The sequence below is a fragment of the Vidua chalybeata genome, chromosome 9, assembly GCF_026979565.1.
Source record: "Vidua chalybeata isolate OUT-0048 chromosome 9, bVidCha1 merged haplotype, whole genome shotgun sequence".
Classification (NCBI taxonomy): domain Eukaryota; kingdom Metazoa; phylum Chordata; class Aves; order Passeriformes; family Viduidae; genus Vidua; species Vidua chalybeata.
Genome location: NC_071538.1, coordinates 28890607 through 28910625, shown reverse-complemented (window position 1 = coordinate 28910625; position 20019 = coordinate 28890607). Strand labels below are relative to the sequence as shown.

The following is a 20019-nucleotide window of genomic DNA, read 5'->3' as shown; positions in this document are numbered from 1 at the left end:
GTGTGCATTTTAAAGGACATAATAGTTGGAATATTATTAAGTATCACATATGTACTATGACACACACAAGAAACATTAGGACTGCAGGAGAAGCCTTGCATCTGATCTGCGTATTTTGTACCACCTTCTCCTTGTTTTAGCAGTTACTTTTGACCAGCAGAAAGAATCATTATTGTTTCACAGACTACAGTGGCCTGCTCACTTACTGTTTCCAGTCCTCAGCTGTATAAGGATTTTGCCTGCATTCTCCCAACACATTCATCTGAGAGTAATACTGAGAAGAGAAACCATATACATCAGAATGGAAGACAATCATAAATGGCTTAAAAATTTTATAAGCCATTTAAATCAGTAATGGAGGCTGGGTCTTAAGTGTTTATCTCCTCTAAGTTTCCTTGGAAGAAGAGCAGATAAATAAATGTAACTCTGAAGTGCTGGCAAAATGAGGCACCAATATATTCCAATGAGGTTGTAGAAATATAGCTCTGATGCTCAGGGTGGTGCAGGTTAGAAGATATCCAAACCAATACATGGAGAAAAATTAGCCTAAAATTCAATTACAGACCTGGAAATACTCAAGTCCAACTTGAGTAACTTGGAAATACTCAAGTCCATTTAGGACATTAACAGTTAGATTCAATGATCTCAGAGGTCTTTTTCAACCTTAGCAATTCTACGATTCTATCAACCTAAGATGACCAGTATTTCAGAGTCCCAAAATGACTGTATGCCTGTTATAGCCTTTAATATCCACTCTGCTTTTCCATCCTCTCATCTTCTGCATCCCCTCTTCCCAAGACCACTCCTCGTAGGTGAGAGAGGACATGGAAGAGACTCAAAATGAGCTCTGCCTTCCTCTTCCAGAAGGCAGCAAATCTTTCCTCCAGGAAAGGCTCACAGCCAGCCCGAGGTGGCTGTGTGCATCAGTCCAGCAGTGCATAAGCCCAGCCAGGGCTGGGATTTGGTGTCAGCTCCCTTGGGAGTGACTGGCCATGGAAAAGGAGACACCATGCTGTGCAAGATCAGGCAAGCAGGGATGGATCCATCGTTCACCCACAAAATTTCAATGTCTCTCTCGATCAGAACATGAAATAGCTTGGTGAAACCCTACAAGATCAGTGTCCTCAGATCTTCACCTGGTATCAACCATCACAAAAGTAAGATATTTCAAAATACCACCCAATTGCACCACCCCAGGGCATATACCCAAACCACTCCAACAGATTTCTGTCTAACCTGTTCTCCAAACTCCCATCCCACAGGTTTTCCCAACAGTCTGTCTTTCATCTTACCACTTCCCTGAAAGTTCAAATATTTAACCTACTACCCAAGCTTTAATCCTTGCCTGATGCCTTCCTGCCTCTCTCAGGAGTCGTGGAGAAAAAACTATTGTCGTGCCTTTTAAAGCAACCTTTCCTATATCGGATGACTCGTTTCCTTCTGTATTTTTAGGCTAAACAAATCAATTCCTTCCATCTTCCATTACAGCTTACGTTTGCTAAGTATCCTATTCTTGTCACTCCCCTCTGGCTCTTCCCCATCTGCCCACATCTTTCCTACCGAGCACATTTCCAATTTCAGCCACAGTATTTAAAGCCCCTCTCAAGTCAGGATGGATCACATGCATTGCCATATTTTTTTTTTTTTATTCCTGTTTTTAATTCATTACCTCAAACAAGCGAGGTTGACCTACAACAAATACAGGGTGCACCTGTAAACTATGCATTCATACTCAAAAAAAACTAAAGTAAAAGAATCTTGAAGGAGAAATTAGCTAAACTCACCTTCTCTAATGGCTACAAAACATTTGTGGTACAGTGCTCAAGATGTCTCTCATGCCAAAAAGTTGGTGGGGATGGTCTCTCTTCCTGTCTCAATGCTTGAAATATTAAACAAAACAATTTGGTGCTAACAGAAATATCAGGAAGTAAAAAATCCCCATGTTCTATGATTCACAGTCCATCACGTCTCCTTAAAATTAACCAAAATCACATGCAACATGCAAAACAGGTGTTCTTAAATCATTTCAATTTTGCTATCTAAGCAAAACTGGCTTCCAAGTCTATAGTTGACTTCCTGCCATTTGCAGACACAAGTTTTAACACAAGCTCTATTTTCTTTTCAAGTGAGGTGAGTGAAAAGATAAGCACCTCTAAAATTTAACATGGTTGTCCCATCACAGGAATGTTGAAAAATGATGGACCAGCATGCCTCAAACAAGAAAGCTCTCTGCCTGAGTCACCAGTGCACTCCAATGCATGGTCATAGGCATAGTACTCACAAGGAGGAGAAAACTAGTTTAGTATGGAGAGATGGCATCATTTTTCACTGCAATGTTGTACTATTAGCATTCAATTACTTCCCTACACTTAATTAGCTCCTTGTTGAATCTTAATGTGATAATGAGAACTTTAATTCAAACCATATACCATGCCAATGCTATGATCCTAACAGCAAAAATAGATTTTATTTAAGTCACCCAAGCCCCATAATTCCTCTTCCTTTTTATAAGACTGTGATTCATATAAAAGCACAGCAGATGCATCAGGACAAGAATCTTCCCCGATTGCCACTAAAAAGATTAACAAAATCTATTTTGAAATCAAAATCAGTTTGCTGTGATTAATAGTTCTCACTTGTTCATCTCTCTGCAAATTGAAGAGCAGCAGAGATGGTGATCGAGGCTCTCTGGAGATCCTGTACCTATGTTCAAGCACCTGGTTAGATCATTCATTCTGACAAAACTTTCACCTTTTTAACAACCCACAGCAGAGACCCCATGATGTGAATCCCTCCCTTGGCCTTTCTATGCCTCACACTTTATAAGCACTCAAAACCAGACTAGAGACCTACCAAACCCAGAACATCAAGACCCAGCAAGGAGCACACTTGACCTTCCAGCAAGCTCTTCAACTCTATAAGATAAACAACGACAAACAGATCACAGAACTTTACAAAGAAAACAAAAAACATCGCGCTTGGCACTTAGCAGCCAAATCTAACAATCTGACAAGCCCTAAACTTCCCAACCTGAAGGATTGCAAAAGCAGTTTTGAAACAAACAGAGGCATTAAGTGTGTGTGAGGATCATGTGTTTCCCCCACCAGTGAAATGCAGAGCTGCTCTAATTCCCTGACTCCTCACGAAGAGCACAGCCTTCCACACCACCGAGGCTTTGGGATGCAGTCGAGTATGTCCTCAACAAAACATGCCTAAATTCACTGCTAACAGTTTTCCTGATGTAAACTTCAACACTTTGCTCCTGGATCTGCAAAGCACTTGAAGGACTAGAGGTCCTTAAATGTCCCTAAACACAGAGGTGCCTAAATCCCCTGTAGGTCAATGGTGCACAGGCCCACTCGCTGCTCTCCTGAATCATGGCCTGCACAAGTCTTCCAGCATGTGCTGAAGACTTATCTTGCAGTTATTAAACATGATGGTAACAGGAACGACTCCATGCTGGAAGGACTCTGTTTAGAACAGCTGGGTAAGGCCTGCAGGGAGGGAAAGCTGTCGGGGAAGATGGGCAAACAACCCGCCCCAGGAACAGCATCCTGTGCTACTGGCAAAATTGCTGAAATAACCTTCAGCAGAGAAAGGAAGGGCGAGCAGCAGATGGGGATCACAAGATGAGGGCACATTTTATGATGCTTAAACTTCACTTAAACAACAGCGATCATCTGAGTGTAATGAGCAGAAGGAAATAGATTCCTTTCAGCCAAGGCTCTTGTACTCCTTTCTTCTAAATGAAGAGTCACACATGGCCTAAACTTACAGCTATAAATAAGCAGGTGGTAACATTGCACCGTCCTAATTAAATTCTAGGGTCATTAAATCCTTTCTGTTACTATGCACAGAGCTTGCTGCTTTGCCTCAGCCATTGCAAGGCCTTGCCATGTGCTGCTCACCTGAGTTCTTGCCTCAAAGCTGAGCTCCTGCACCCATGGACTCTTCTCCAGCCCTCCCATGGACTTTCCTGCTGCTGGCAGCAGCAAGTGAGCAAACTGTGACCATGCAGTCCCAGACTGGGATGGTTCTCAGCTCTCCTCCCCATCCCCTCACTTCTGAAAGGCCACATCACACAGCTCACTCAGCAGCTGGGGTGCAGGGAATGCTCAGGACGTTGTCAAGGCTTATCTGGGAAGACAAATGCTTAGATGATTAGTTAGTCTGTTCATAATCCTCAAATTCAGAGTTTAGTTTAAGCCCCAAATTCCTGGGGCTTAAAATGGCTTTCAATTAATTTTAATACTAGGCACGATGGGCCCTGGGGGAACCGCACAGCCACCACCATGGACACTCAGCACATGTTCTCCTGAACTGACCAGAAACTCTGGCCAGCACTAATAACACAATATGTGTTCTGAGAATATTTTTCAATACCTAAAGGTATTTATTTTCCTCTCTCATTAAGAGTGCAACTTTGCAGTCAATTTGGAATCATGGAGTGGTTTGGGTTGGAAGGGACATTAAAGGTCATTCGTTCCAACCCCTGCCATGGGCAGGGACACCTTCCACTGTCCCAGACTGCTCCAAGCCCCATCCAGCCTGACCTGGGACACTTCCAGGGGTGGAGCAGCCACAATTCATGGCCATTTGACTGAGGTCTGACACTAAACAAAGAAGACTGCAGAAGAGAAATCACAGATGTATCAGGATGAAGTCCTTCATTCCAAACATTCAATAAGCTGGACTTCCCAAATGAATTAGGAAAGCAAATTTCACAGCATCATTATCTTGCTGAAAGACAGAAGGATCTCTCAAAGTGTTGTTTAAAATTCTTTAACATTGAAGTATTGATTTAAACACTGTAGAATTACTATTTATCACAAAAAACAGAGTACAGTGAATAATTTCAAGACAAGAAAAATAATAAAATAACTAGCAATATGATTTAATTCTACATGCAGTACTCTGCTTCTTGTTATATTTGGTCTCAGCTATCAGCCTAGTGTAAAAGCCAGCCAAGAATTCTTCAAGCCCTGCCAGAGCAACAAATACTGGCCAGAAATATTTGTCGTATCACAGCTCAGTTTCCAAAAAGTAAGATGCTGGACTTTTACAGCCAGAAAAATACAAGGCGCAAAGGACAATAAAAAATGAACTTACTTAATATTGTTGGAATGCATCAGATCAAACGAATCCAAGTACTCTTAATCCTGTAGGACTGCAGCATGACAAATACACTTCATTTAGATACTCAGCCCCCGTGAGTCAAACCAGTCTGGAAGATTCAGCCTGGCAATTGCTGGATGTTACTCAATTAGCATGAGGCAATGATTTCCAGCCCTCAGCAACCGAGGCAGCCTCCACCTCTGGAGAGCCAGACAGCTTTACCTTGGATTAAATGGATCGATTTTTCCACTGTGTGCACAGAACAGCATCGTCAGGCAATTTGAGTTCACCGGCCACGTTATTAATGGACTTTGCTAATTTTTTCAAAGCACTCATAAAATACAAAAACATGGTGTCTTATAATGAGGTGTAATTGCAGCAGCAGCTTCTGCAACATGTGTATCTCCAAGGAGAATGTGTTGACACAGACATGCCCTTAAGAAGGTTGGGCTTTATCTTTCCTTACTGTCGGGTACAGTATCTTCAGCCACAGGCAGTCCTATTCATTTCAGCCAGCCCACCTGCTGCAGTGAGCCCTGCTCCCAGGAGAAAGGCACCAGCAGGAAAGAGTATCTCCCAGGGAAACCTCTTTGCTGTGTAATTCAGAACCCAGACATTCAGTAACACTAGTCAAGGTAAATCCCACGTACAAACCTAACAAATTAGGAAAACTTTAGGAACATTATTTCTTCATCTTGGATCAGGAAAAAATTAGGAGCAAACCCAAATTCTGCATCTTGGCTCAGTCACAGGTGTGCAAATGCCCAGCCTCCAAGCCAGGAAAGCTGCTCTAAGTTCCTGTTTTCACCCACCCTACTGTAAAGCACCAGCAATGCTCAGCTGTCCAACTAGAATATTCACCTACTTAAAGTGAAAAAAATGCCCTGAAAACTATCAATGACTAGAATCAGGAAAGTTCTTCAGATGATTTCATGTGTAAACATATTGAAGGTACTGACTCTGGAAGAAATGTAAAGCAGGATTTGTGTACTATTTTAAAGAGGGTGAGAAAACCCTTCTCCAAGCACATTTTGACATAATATAATGATGTCAAAAGTTCACTACTTACACGTCTGTGCTAATTGATCAGAGTGGCTGAATCTAAGCTTTGACTAATACCAAAGTGCAAAGCTGGCTGAGAAGAAGGTACTTTACAATGGAACATTGTTTAAATGGAGGAATACATCAAGTAGGATTTTGCTGGTATCTATCCTGGAGCTGGATTTTCACTAGGGACTGGAATGAGGAATAATAATGAACTGGAGACTACAACTGCTTTCCAAAACCCCAGAGAGTACCAAGCCAGGAAAGGCTCTGTTTTGCAGGATTCAAAGTTACCTTGACAACTTGGAGAGATGTCCTGAAAAAGTCAGGAGATCACTCCAACAAGTTCCAAGTCCTAGTACACCTGCAGAAATAACCAACAGGATACAATAATATATTGATATATCAATAATAAAATAACCAGCATGGAAGCACTAGCTTATGCAGTAGCTCTGCTGGACAGGATCTAGAAGCTTGCTGGACACCTGCCATGAGTACCCTGCTCTTGCAACCAAGCCAGGCCTCGTCCTGATGAATCTAGAAGCTGGGATGGCTGCAGAATGAGTGACTTGGCTACAGCCACCAGGAAGGTGTCAAAGAACAAGAACGACAACGGCTCCACATGAAGTGGAGAAAACACTCCATGGACTAGAGCTCCAAGGTGACAGCAGTGAGACACAATGTTCTCCTGCTCTCCAGACCTACCACCACCCCAAGGACCAACAAATGGATCAGCAACATGGGGATCTGGATGGCAAAGTGTTTAACTAATACTATGATAGCAGAGCTCCAGCCCTTGCACTGTATTCTTCACAATTCCAACATGCCTTCCCTTCTCTATCAATCTTATTCCTAGCTATCAATCCTATTTCATGCATTCTCGATCCTTTTCCTAGTCCACTCCCACAACTTTGTTCCTGACAACTTCTTTATTCATGTAAGGCAATAAGCTTGAAACAAGAGCAGAATAATTATTTGGTATCTCCCACCCCAGTGTTAAGTTCCTCTAAACTCAATCACGAAGAACCGCTGGCAGCTCCCTATTTGACAGCAAGATACACCAAAGTAATAAGTGATTTCACATCCTGCTTTTGAAGACAAGCTATTAAATTCATATACTGTATTACTTTAATCAAGAATAGTTAATTAAGCTGTTCCCCTGATATGAATTTTTATCATTCTGCACCAGCCATACATCACATTTTTATGACTCAGACTGGGCCCATGCTGCATGTTTGCAATCTGTCTTTCCAAATTAATCTGTCACCACTTGTAAACTCAAAGTGGATCCAATACATTTGGTCTCAAAGGTAACTGGGCCAAGTTCCGGGACAGTGGGGACTGGAAAGTGAGTGATGCTGAAGCACCACTTCACAAAAGGGTTTCAATGAATTACAAGCCACATGACACAAAAAACACACTGTTAATATTTTAGTCTGCTTGCCTTGTTTTATTTCCTTAAGTGAACTCGGCTTCATGTTCTATGCTACCATTCATAAAAGCATTTCAATAACTTACATGCTCATAGTAATCATCAGCATCCATAATGCAGGAATCATAAGTGCAGGCCATAAAGCAAGGGAGATCTGGAGTGTCAGGTTATTAAAAACATTAACAAATTATATGAATCTAAGTCTAAATTTATTACAAGCAAAAACCCCCCAACAACTTTCTGTTCCCAGAGCTTAAGGACAGGCTAATAACACAATGTTTTTCTAGAAAAACAGACTTCAAACACAGCAGCCAAGGAGCCAGATATGGATCTCTTATCTTTTACAAGTACTCACAGAAGTAGAATAGAAAAAAAGAAAAATGACATCACTGTATGGCTATGTGACTTAATCATATAAAAATAGGTTTAGGAAGTAAAAAAGTGAATGAAATGAAAACTTGGACAAGATTTTCAAATATTAACTGGGAATATTCTGTTATTATGCTGTGAGAAGCGGCTGGAATTTACCCCCAGGAAAATAAGGAACATAGAGAAGATGCGTCATACCATCTAGCCTTTTGTGAATCTATGCCATCAAGTCAAGCCAAGCCTTCCATAATTCCATCCAACCACTTTTATTTAGGTTTTCTAAAGGGTAGACTGATGAGGTTTGATGTGAGCTGGCTCTTTTCACACCTCACAATTTTACTTTTTTTTTTTTTAAGGCAATACAACCAAAGAAAATGGTTTAACATGGGACTACTGGATCCCCAGCTCCATTAATAACCCACTGAGCTGGCCCTGGCAAAGTCCCTGTCTATGAAGACAAAAGGAGAAGCACATCAGGGTACTTAGGTCACTTATCTTTTAATGAAGATAGAAAAAACTACTATATTTTGTTTATTGTAGTGAGAAATCAAGTACAGCCAGAAAAACAGTTACCAAAACCCAACCAGGCCCACAAGGAATATCTAAGTCCACTCCAGGAGCCCTTGAATTGGCTCTTGGGCCTTCTATGTGTTTTCCCCATTTAAGAGATTTGTTTAGATAAACTCACAAATATGGGTGTTTACACAGCATGACAGAATGGTGTATTTAGAGATTTTTAAGAAGAACATTCTTTCAGGCTCATCACAAAATGAAAGCATGCCAAACTTTAACTAAAGAAACATGTTCTAACACCGAGAAACTTTTATAATTAATCCTCTCTTTAAATCATCTCAGAGAGAGTTATGAGTCTAATTACCGTCAGTTGAGAAATTGCTCATGTTACCGAAATGGCTGAAACCAGACCCTGGGTAACAGACAATCTGAATCCCTCCCATCCCATGACCAATTTACAGCTAAGCCCTGACTCACTGCATTAAGTCCAAAAATATTTCTCGGCATTAGCGACAGCTCATTGCGGGAGGAACAACGGACACGGGCGTGGGGGCAAAAATCCCCTCCGAACTCCACTGCTTCACAGAAGGGCTGAAGATAATACATTGCTAAAAAAGCCTTTTTTTGATGTTGTGTTGGTTTTTTTTTTTTTTTTTTAATAAGATCACCAGGGCTATTCTTAGAGGAGTTACACGGTGTGCAGGTTGCAGCGAGCGAAGGCTTGGCCGGCGGCCAGCCCTGGCTGGGTTTGCTGCGAGGCTGAGCGATGCCTTAGCTCGGGAAGAGATTTCTGCTTGCTTTTCTTATGAAGAAAAGGAAAAGAGGATGCAGAGAACTCCATACACAACCAGCTAAGAACGAGCTGTACTCTGGGAAGATGTGCCACTGTCTCCTCACCATCACCCAAGGCCTGTTTCAGTGCTGAATGTTTTCCCCAGGAAGGAAATGAGTGTAAACACTTCAGAGGCAGCGTTCCCATGCGGATGTTATTCTTTGGAAAAGCTGGGCAGGATGCAGTGACTTAGAGAGCCAGGAGATCTCCAGCAGCAACAAATCCCACAAATATACAAGCTGCTAAACTTGTGAATGCAGCCAAGCCCTTACAAAAAAAAAAAGTAAGGCACGTTTTGACCTTGACTCACTCTTAGACACTCTGAAGCAACTTGAAGCTGGTAATTTCAGAGCCCCACCAGTCAGCTGAAATGGCTGAGATTTCCTATGCCTAGCTCAGGTGATTGCTTGTCTATGGAAATGAGCTCTCCAACTCTACAAAGAAGTTGCTGATGCCAGAGAAGTTGCTGACACCCCATCCCTGGAAGTGCCCAAAGCCAGGTTGGCAGGGCTTGGAGCAACCGGGGATAGTGGAAGGTGTCCCTGCCCAAGGCAGGGGTGGAACTATACAATCTTTAAGGTCCCTTTGCACCCAAACCAGTCTGTGATTCCATGAAAAGGAAAGGGTAATCTGGCAAACTCACAGCATTTCAGCAGAAGTGCCACACTACCAGCATTGCTCCAACCAAAACACCCTCTGTGTTCCACCACACCTGAAAGACAAATCTGTCCCTCCTCTCTTGCACAGCAGCTTTGTTTCTTTGAAAGGCTAAAGGAAAGGAGAAAACAAAGGGAAAAGGGCAGCTTGACAGCACTCCCTCCCAAACTGCCCCTCCACACCATGGAGCCCAACATCCAAATGTTCACAGAATCACAGAGTTTGGGTGGAAGGCAACTTAAAATCCATCTCATTCCACCCCCAGACATGGGCAGGGACACCTTACACTATCCCAGGTTGCTCCAAGCCCTGTCCAAAATGGCCTTCTTGGACACTTCCAGGGATCCAGGGACAGCCAAAGCTTTTCTGTGCAACCTATGCCAGGAAGAATTTCTTCCTAATATCCAGTCCAACCCTGCCCTCTGGAATTTAAGGCCCTTCCCCCTCAGTTTTGTCACTCCAGACCCTAGTGCCAGGTCCCTCTCTCTTGTAGGCCCATACTGGGGGAAGAGGACAGCACAACACCCCTGTGTCACAGAACTTTCCCCTCACCACGTTGTGTCTTTTTTTTAAACACCCTGGGCTTTGCAAACTCCCCCCAGCTCACTGTCCTGGAAGTACAAGGATTTTGGAATAAAAGCACCCATTTGGATAAACTTCTGGGGAAGCACTGGTAATATGTGAGCCCATTCTTGCTGTGTTTGCAGGCAGAGCAGCTGCTTCTGATTCCCAGCACTTGCCTTCAGGTGCTGCTGCAATACAAACTGCATTTAAATACATATACACACACACACAATTATAATATGATTACCTTATTAAGAAGCATTGGCTTTGTGTTCCCATGCAGAGATTATCTGTTGGCTTATTTTTTTTTTTAAAGCTGCCTGTCTTTTGATGGTATCCCATGGAAAGATTACATATTAGATAGAGCGGCACATGGTCCACACAGGCCAAATGTGGGAGATGAAAGCAGAGCACTGAGAGCTCTGTTTGAGCTCCAACACTGCTTCTTCCAGGAGCAAGGAACAAATAATTTAAAGCAAAAAAGGATTTTCTTCTCAGTGAGAACAATCATGAAGCTGCATATTACCTTAGGTCAGTACTACCTTGGTATCTGTATAAACCACTGCTTTCTATTAGGAATTATTAATGAATTATTCAGGAGAATTTTTTAACATACCTAGATGTAATTCCAAACTCTGTACGCACAAGAGTCTGAATTATCTGCTCAGCTTTTCAGAATATTGAAATACTTGCCTTTACTGGCATAAACTTATTTCCATAGAGATTTTCTTTCCATCCCTGACTTCTTACTTAAAAAAATCCTGAACTCTTGAACGTTATACTCTTGCATTGTTTCCCCTCCTCCCAGTCCAATTTCTTACTCTTCTTTCCACCAGCTGAAATGCAGAAATGCCTTCCAACACACATTTGAGTCTCCCAGCTGCCTGCAGAGCAGCTGGTCTTGGCTATCCACAAAATCAAAGGGAAATAACCAAAGTCCAAAAGCTCAATTATAGTGAAAAACAGACGAGGCTGAGCTTCTTCCAGCCCTGGTGTAGGAATACACAATGCAGAAGGATGGATACACTCACTGCTTTATTCCTGGAGGTGGCTGAAGCACCTCTAGCTCAGCTAGAGGCAACCCAGCTCCTTTTTCCTGGGGGGCTGTACACCCATCCTGCTTTAATCTGCCTGCTTTAATAAATCCCCTCCCTTGTCTCACCCACCTGCTCCCTGAGGGTCACGCCGTGGCTGCACAGCACAGAGCAGCACAGAGCCCTGGGCAGGCTGTGGGTGAGGCTGCTGTGCCCTTCCCAGAGCTCCCAGAACATGCACACAGCTGAGTGAGCACATCCCGAGTTCACACCAGGTCCTCGGGAAACCTGGATCTGCCAATCCTGTCACCCTGAGCACACAGCAATTAAGGCTAAAGAACCTGTTAATGCAGCTAATGAGCTTCCCCAGCAGCTCCTTCCCTCTCTCTACAGAAGACACCACAAATCAACATCTTTCCTGCTGATGTGTGCCCTCGCATCCCAAAAAGCCTAAGCCTGGGTAGCCCAGCCCCTGAATTTCCCTGGAAGAATTAAGAAGAAAAGAAGTCCACTCAAAAATGTTCACCACAGTTTCAAGTAATTTTGAGCAAAACACCATTTTCTCCATGACAAACATGAAACATTTCCCACCTTCCCACATCTAGTGGTGAAGTACAACCAAAATATGGAACAAGCAAAACTCCAGCTTGCAGTGGTGGGAATGCTCCTCCTCAAAGATGATGTGAGCATAAAATTGCCTAATAGATAGAAAGCTAACCAAAGCAGTGACTATTGAAACAGGAAAGTAACATTTCATGCTCCTTAGTACAACAGACATTGTCTACTTGAAGCTTAGTTAAATAACCAGTGCTACAACTTGTGCTACTGGGAGTACTCCTCACTCTTGGATCTTCTAGTTCGTGTTGCCTATAAAGGTATTTTTTAACATTTCTTACTAAATAACCAGGATGAATGGGGAAAAAAAAAAACAAACTAAAAATAATTTGGGTGATGAAAAAAGCCTTATGTGGATTGAATTGGAGAAAAATGGCATTTTTGGTGTAAAACAGGAGACAAAACCCAAGTTATTTCAAAACAATAATGGTACAAAGTGGACTGGAAGCTCGTGATTTTCTAATCCCAGAACAGTGGAGCAACAGGGCTTTTAAAAAATAGTGGCAAATTCAAAGCTGAAAACATTCATTTGAAAAAATAAGTTAGAACACTGTCAAATAATGACAACTCTGGATTATGCAACACACTGCTATCATGTGCTGTTCGTGGCAAGAAGAGAAGTTCAGTGCTGCAGAGAGCCCTCTGAGTCTCTTCTCACCTCTCCTAGTGGTGCTTCTGCTCCTTTTTCCCTTTCTTGTCACGTTTTTCCCTTCCTTCTTTATCCCTCCAGTCTCTTCCTGGGATGGTCACTTAACTCCCACTAACACACATTCCTCTTTGGGCTCTGGACTGCTTTAAGGTCCCTTCCAACTCAAATCTTCTGAGATTCTATGGTTATATCTCCAAAACTGGGTGCTGGAGATGTTCACATTTTTCATTTGACCAGCTTCAAGTTCACCTCCTTTAACTGCCCTTCAAAGACATCAGTTAGGAAAGCTTGCAAAAGAAAACACTTTCTACTGACAAAAATACCTGCAGTAATAAACAAGGTCCAGCCAGAACAGCGACTGTACAAAGGATCTGCCTGAAACCAGCCCCAAAAATCACACCCCTCCAAGGGCTTCACCTCAGCTTCAAAACATCAAAATTAATAAATTCATAGAACCAGGAAAATCCCTCTAAGATCACTAGTCAAACCATTGACTCAGCACTGCCAACACCACCACTAACCACCTCCCCAGGCACAACATTTGTACTGGTTTGGGGTTTAAAATGGCACATCCCTCCCTCCCTTTTCCAGATGCAATACTGTATTCACACTGAAACTGAGAGATCACAAAGGCTGTACGGGTAAACATCTAATGAAGCACCCATGGATGAACTTGTTGTTATCTCCATGCTCTACAGCAGTCTAAATTAGCACCTCACCAGATAGGGATATCCCAGACCCTAGATTTCCACCACAAACACTTTGACTCAAGGAATCCCTGAAAAGAAAGTATGAGCAGACCACATTATAGCTATAATTAAATGTGAACAGATGAAAGGCTGAATTACTTTGCCACTTTCACAAGGAGGTCAGGAGATCACAGCTCACCAGTGGTCAGGAGTGCTCCAAAGTGGGACTCTCAGGCCATAGAAGCTGCCTGGATTTACAGCTTTAGTCTCTATCAGTGACTTCTGATGATTTTAGGTATTTCTGCATGACCCATTCTGCCTGTATCTTGCCTCATCCTCTGTTCCAAAACAGCAGAGTTAACAATTAACACCTACTAGGCAATTGCTGAATAGCAAGTACCAGAGGATACAGAGAGCTTCTCTTGCTGACAGCTTGCAAAATCCTACACCTCATCTTTCTTAAAGCTTCAGTTCTGCAAGTGTGGAGATGCTCATGTCCTTTAAAAACAAATAAAAATAATAAGAAAGAATCTGAAGGTTCCTGGTCCTCACAATTGTGGAAGAAACTCTTAAATCAAGAACTTACCACCTTGCCATGACTGCTGACTCCTCTGTTTCACCAACAGCTCTGTGTCCATCCTCCTCAAAAGCATCAGCTTTCCCAGAGAGCGGGGGGGGAACCCCAGGCAGAAACTCACATGTTAAAATGATACAGGCATGGAAACAACAGAACCTGTATGGAAAATGATCTGCTTCCACAAGTGACAGTGGGAATGTCTCTGTAGGTTTTGCAAGAATCCTTTCCACCAACAATGTGGGCTGGTCCTGAACCGCGTTCCTGAGAGCTGCCCATCACTGCTACATTTTCTCCACCATCAAGCCCGCAATTACACGTTGCTCCTGGACACTGTTATTTTAATACACTTTGAAAGAAATAGCATTATGTATTTTTAAGCTTTCTACTTTAAAATCACATCCATCAAGAACTTGAAAAATCATATCATTCTACCTCTCCATAGGGCACTGTGCAGATTTATTCAACAAAGCAGAAAGAAGGAAAAAAAGTCTGGTCTGAAGCAATGCATCTGGAGCACAGCTTTTTTATGATATTCTGACCTGCTAAAAATATTTATTAATGATGTTAATTTATCTTCTAAATTTTCAAAATTAAATACTGGGGGAAAAAAATGAATACTTCTTCACCAGAACCATTTTAATGGAATTCAGAAGAAGAATATTAATACCTAGTGCAATCGTTTACTTTGATGTCTCTATAATATGTAGTGACCCGTAAGTGGAATGAGCTAGAACTGTCATAAATTCATTATGAGAAACCATTCTTTGAAGAATATCAATGCAAATTTGAAATTAAATGAGCAATATGGAAATGAGGTAATTGCACAGTGTTTAAAATAACTGGCTCCAGTAGCAATGTCCTTTCTGTGCACTTCTATTTCAGCTGCAAAAAACACTGGAGAGGCTGTGTTATGAAAATTGAAATGCTGTAATTACTTAGTACTGATAGTGATAGGGCAGCATTCATTTAGAATCTCAGACTCTGGGGGAAAAAAAAGAAATCCAAAGGATGATTCTATAATTCTCATTTCTCTGAGAAAGGGAACCTTGGATGGCATGCAGTGTAAAATGTGCCAACCCAGGCCCCATCAACAAAGACTGGAGGAAAATACTGTATATTCCCAGGGAGTTTTCTAGGTATCATCTTACAAAAGTAGAATGTCAAATTTCTCTTAGTATCCTACAAAAGTTTGGGTTGGAAGGGACCTTAAAGCTCATCCCAGTCCCACCCCCTGCCATGGACAGGAACACTTTCCACTATCACCAGCTGTCCCAAGTCCCATCCGACCTGGCCTTGGACACTTTCAGGGATGGGGGACCAGGTATCCAGAAGTGCAAAGGTGTTTTCCTCCATGGATCTGGAATGCACCTTCCCTCAGTGAGGGCCAGCCCCTGCTGTGCTCTCTCTGTCCCAGCACTGCTCAGAGCAGCTCTGCCTGGAGGAAGCCCCACCTTGGCCCTCGCAGCTGCCCGGGGCAGGGGTGCCCAGCCCACCCACCTCCTTTATCCCAGTGTGAGCCCTGCCACCTCGGGCAGAAGGAGCCTGGCATTACAACTCTCCCTCCTTCCCCTACTTACTTCTGCATTTTAATCCCTGGCTTCCCTTTACTCACTGATTCTGGAGCTGCGCTTTTGTAGCAGCAGCTTTTGTTTTGTGGTTTGTTTCTTCAAGTGGAGGGAGGAGAGTCCAGATGTGGAGCAGCTCCATGCTGGGCTGTGAGGAACCTGTGGGACCTGTTCCCACAGAGCTGCCCCGGGCCCTGGGGTTTGGCTGACACAGCACCTGGGCAAAGTGGATGCCTGTCCCTGTGGGAAAACGCGTGGGGGAGCAGGCTGGCTTTGAAGCCCTCCATTCCTGCTCTCTCCTAACTCTCAGCAGCACAGGAGCAGTATGGATGAACACCACAGGAACCTCTGCACATCATCCCATCTCCAAGCACATCTGCTGATGCTCACTTTGTCCTTTCAGCCCTCCTACGCCCCAGGAACCAAAGAAAAAGGGCAACTCAATTTCTTTTTCCCCTCCCGCAATGACCCAAGCTGCATTTTATTTTGCTGTGTGTTTTTGTGGGTTTCACCCTGCCTGGATTCCAACACAAGAACCAATATCATCTCCAAGTATTTCATTAAGCTGAGGCTATATATATATATATGTATATAGATATACACACAAACACATACATATACAGATATGCTCCATCTATATGTACTGGTATTCCATACCTAAAGAGGCTCCAGGAGAGTTGGAGAGGGAATTTGGACAAGGGCCTGGAGTGAGAGGACAAGGGGAAATGGCTTCAAACTCATAGAGGGCATGGTTAGGTGAGTAACTGAGCAGAAACTCCTCCCTGTGAGGGTGGGGAGGCCCTGGCACAGGTTGCTCCATCCCTGGAAGTGCCCAAGGCCAGCTTGGACAGGGCTTGGAGCAACCTGGGATAGTGAAAGGTGCCCCTGCCCTTTCACTAGGGGGTGGCACTGGATGAGCTTAAGCTCCTTCCAACCTAAACCTACCTGAGATTCTGTGATCTGAAAGCAGATGGGAAAATGGGTGGGGGGCAAGACACAGAGAAATTAATAGCCCCTCCTTTATGTATAGAAAATACATTTCTAGATATCCATCCTTTACAGGGGATAATGAACCAACAGGATGAAGTTTTCCCAACACTTGCAGTGGAGCTGACCCTGTGCTGGTGGAACAGGGCTCCTGGAGAATGTCACACAGGAAGGAAAGCAAATGAGGGGCCAGCGCAGGATTTAACACACCCAAACTCTTCAGGATAGACAAAACCCAGGAAAACCTCTTCTTTCTAAGGGCATGAAGGCTCTTGGGCATTTTTGGTTTCTTTCCCCTTATAAGCAGAGCAAGAGCAAGTTCTATCCTGAAATGGTGTGTTCTGAAACACTGCCATGGCACAATGGTTTAAAATAAATAATTAGGACATTAGAGAGAGAAATCTTCACACTGGAATATGCACTAATGTGTACTGGAATATGCATTAATACGTGCTAACTTCAGTTTGTACAAAGCTCTTCACCAATGTACTGCACCAGTGCTGAAATAAAAATGCAGTTATGCATTTAAAACACTGCAATTCAAAGTTTACCTAGCAATAATAAGCAACACAGGCTTTAAGTATTTTAAAGTACCAAATTAATTATATTTCCATGCTTAAATTTGCCCTAGTGGTATTTTACATCTGTAGAAAGGAAAACACCATAAATACCCCTGATAAACTTAGTGGTGGCTACTCTATTTCTTTTAGCTGGCTTATTTCTTTTTTATTTAGCTTTTTTAGCACCTAGATTGGACAGGTTGGTAAGAGAATTAAAATGTATTTTCCTAAATTGATGTGGAATTCAACATATAACTGTCTTTGCACATCAAAAATATTTATGATTGATGCATCTATAACAAGCATTTTACACCTTGTGTATAATATATATATTTAAATAGGGGTCTTCCCTTTCACATATTACATTTTATATGGTTATTAAGGTGTTTCATTCTGCATTTTCTGCCAGGCTTTTAATTTCACACACTTCACTATCAGATATTATTGCCTACTTTAAACAAATCACTACAGAAAATGAAAACTGGTGTTGAACACAGAGTCAGGGAGGTGGGGGGGGGGGGGTTGCAATTCCAAGTAATGTGGAGCTGGGTGACAAATGGAGAACAGCAGCTGGGCTGAGAAGCTCAAGGGAGACAAAAATCACATTTGCAGGTAAGTGGAGTGGAAATTTGTGGAAATTGGGTAAAACAAAAAGCAAAACATTGTTATTAAAGGTGGTGTGAGAGGTAGCAAGAGTAACAGAGAGGCAATTTTCTCCCAGCTCCAGCAGGAATTCATCTCAAGCTCTAACATGCAATTTCACTACAGAGCTTCATTACACCAGGATGAAACACAGGATTATATCTAATTGTTTTGGAGGTTTGGATAACAAAGCATAAAAATCCCAGTAAGTGGCCTTTTGTGCCGGCGCAGCCCAGAAAATGATGAATAAAAGTTATAAAAACATCCAAAACCTGAACTGCAATAAATATCAAGATAACTACCCAACAGAAAAGAAATGCAGCTTTAGGGATTTGGTATTTTCAGGGATATCTGTACTATGACAGCCCAGTGCAGAGGAAAATTGATCCAACTCCTGAAGTTTGCCAAAGCAATGCTAAGCTGCAGGAATACCACACACCTTCTCATTTTACCCTTTCTGGCAGTAATATTTTACAATGGGAAGCCAGGAGTGCTGAGAGAGTATGGAAAGGAGGACAATTAAATTTGCCCTATTGCAAGTATTAAAAAGGCTGTTATGTAATTGTACTCTGCATATTTAACATGATGGTGTAGAGCTACACAGTCCCTTCCAAACAAGAAATTATTAGGTCTTTATTAATATGTTATTTGTTTTGGTCATACCTGCTTGTAAAATATTAATACTGCCCAAGCTTTGGCACTTTAGCTTTCACAGTGACAAATCCACCCTTAGCTTTGGCTAATCCTTAGGGTCAAAAAAACCCCATCCAGATCTGCTGAGTGGCAAACTCAACGCTGGCAAAACTCCCTTTGTTGTGGTGAAGGCTTAGCATAAAACCTTCCCCCCAAGAAGATGGGGAAATGCAGGAGAGGTTTTGTGGAGCCACTGTGGAGTCATGGGGAGCTGAAGTTTAGTTTTAGCACAAGGTGGAGTTCAGCACCACATGTGGCACCAAGCTGGGCACAGAGACAAAGCCCAGGAACCCAATATACCATCCCAGCCAGGCCTTCTGCTCCTGAACTCACAAATAACCATCCTAGCAGCTCATTTACCTCCAGGAATAATAGCACACACATTACCTTCCATGCCTCATCTCACACAAAAATTAGCACAGCTCCCACGTTTTCTTACATGTGGGTATATATATATATATATATATATATATATATATATATGCAGAAACCAATGCTTGTGATTTAAAAACATATATAATATGTAGTACAAATTACTTCCTTCTTTCACCTATCTACTAGTTCTTCACTGTCCTGACTCCAAACATCCCTGGTTTAGCTGAGCAGCCACCAAAGCACGTGCTGCAGTGACAGCATCCAGTGTAGCCCCAGCTCTGCAGTGCCCAATCCTGCAACATCCCATTCCCACCCTGCAGGCTGGGATGTGGATGGGATGTGGGACTGCCAGCTCAAGTGCAATGACTCTGGCTTTGTTTTGAAGGTGGAGATGCTCTGGAAGGTGTCAGAGGTACTTGGAATGAAACCAGGAGCAGAGAGATCCCAGTGGCAGGTGAAGAACTGGAGAAACAACCTGACTAAAGAAGTGAATCAGGCCTATGGATACAAAGGAACAGCAGGAAAACAAGCTTAGTTTAGCTTTCCTTATTTCTTTTCCCCCTTGTCAAAAGCCTACATTTTAATCCAAAGGGGCCTTTGATTCCAGCAGAAAATGTCTTCCCATGGAGCATCTTGTGTTTCCCCTGGCAGACAGCCCTAGCACAGCCATCCCTGTTGGCACTGTGTCTTAGGAGCATTTCTGCTTTACTGTGCCAGACCTGCTCAAGTTTGGAGCCCTGCTTAAGCCTCAGGTTGAAGCTGAGGTGGTGGTGATTCACTGACAGAGCCTCATCTCTCCCACAGATACCCATATTTGTACCAGCCCTTCTCTGGCTCTTCCTCAAGCAGAATCAAAGCCTGGGACTCTGACCTCAGCACCAAGTGTGAAATGACAGCTTCCCTGATGACTGCCATGTCCTTCTATTCTCTTCATCTACTCATGTGACCTTCTTTCCTCCTGACTCAGAAATACTGCAGCACCAAAGGCAGAGATGGCAGCACATCAAAGAGCCTAAGTTACAAGGGAAGCAGGCTTATTTTCACTTGAGCTCAGATATTTTTTTTTTAAGCAAGACTTCAGAATACCTTCAAAAAAGTAACAGAGAT

The 20019-nt window shown here is 42.8% G+C and overlaps 1 protein-coding gene across 3 annotated transcripts in view; it reads right to left on the bottom strand.

Annotated features, from left to right (window-relative positions):
- The window catches only part of C9H1orf21 (chromosome 9 C1orf21 homolog), a 105687-nt gene that overhangs the window by 22007 nt on the left and 63661 nt on the right, over positions 1-20019 (bottom strand). Inside the window, exons 4-5 of one of the 3 annotated variants that reach the window (XM_053951146.1) lie at positions 15703-15895; positions 14930-15071 (exon numbers count right to left, since the gene is read on the bottom strand). The exons of the other annotated variants lie outside the window; for them this stretch is intronic. Of the exons in view, the coding sequence (XP_053807121.1) occupies positions 15022-15071; positions 15703-15895 (243 nt within the window). The 3' untranslated portion in view covers positions 14930-15021. Of the gene's footprint in view, positions 1-14929; positions 15072-15702; positions 15896-20019 lie in introns of those variants that run through there. 3 annotated transcript variants of the gene reach the window in all.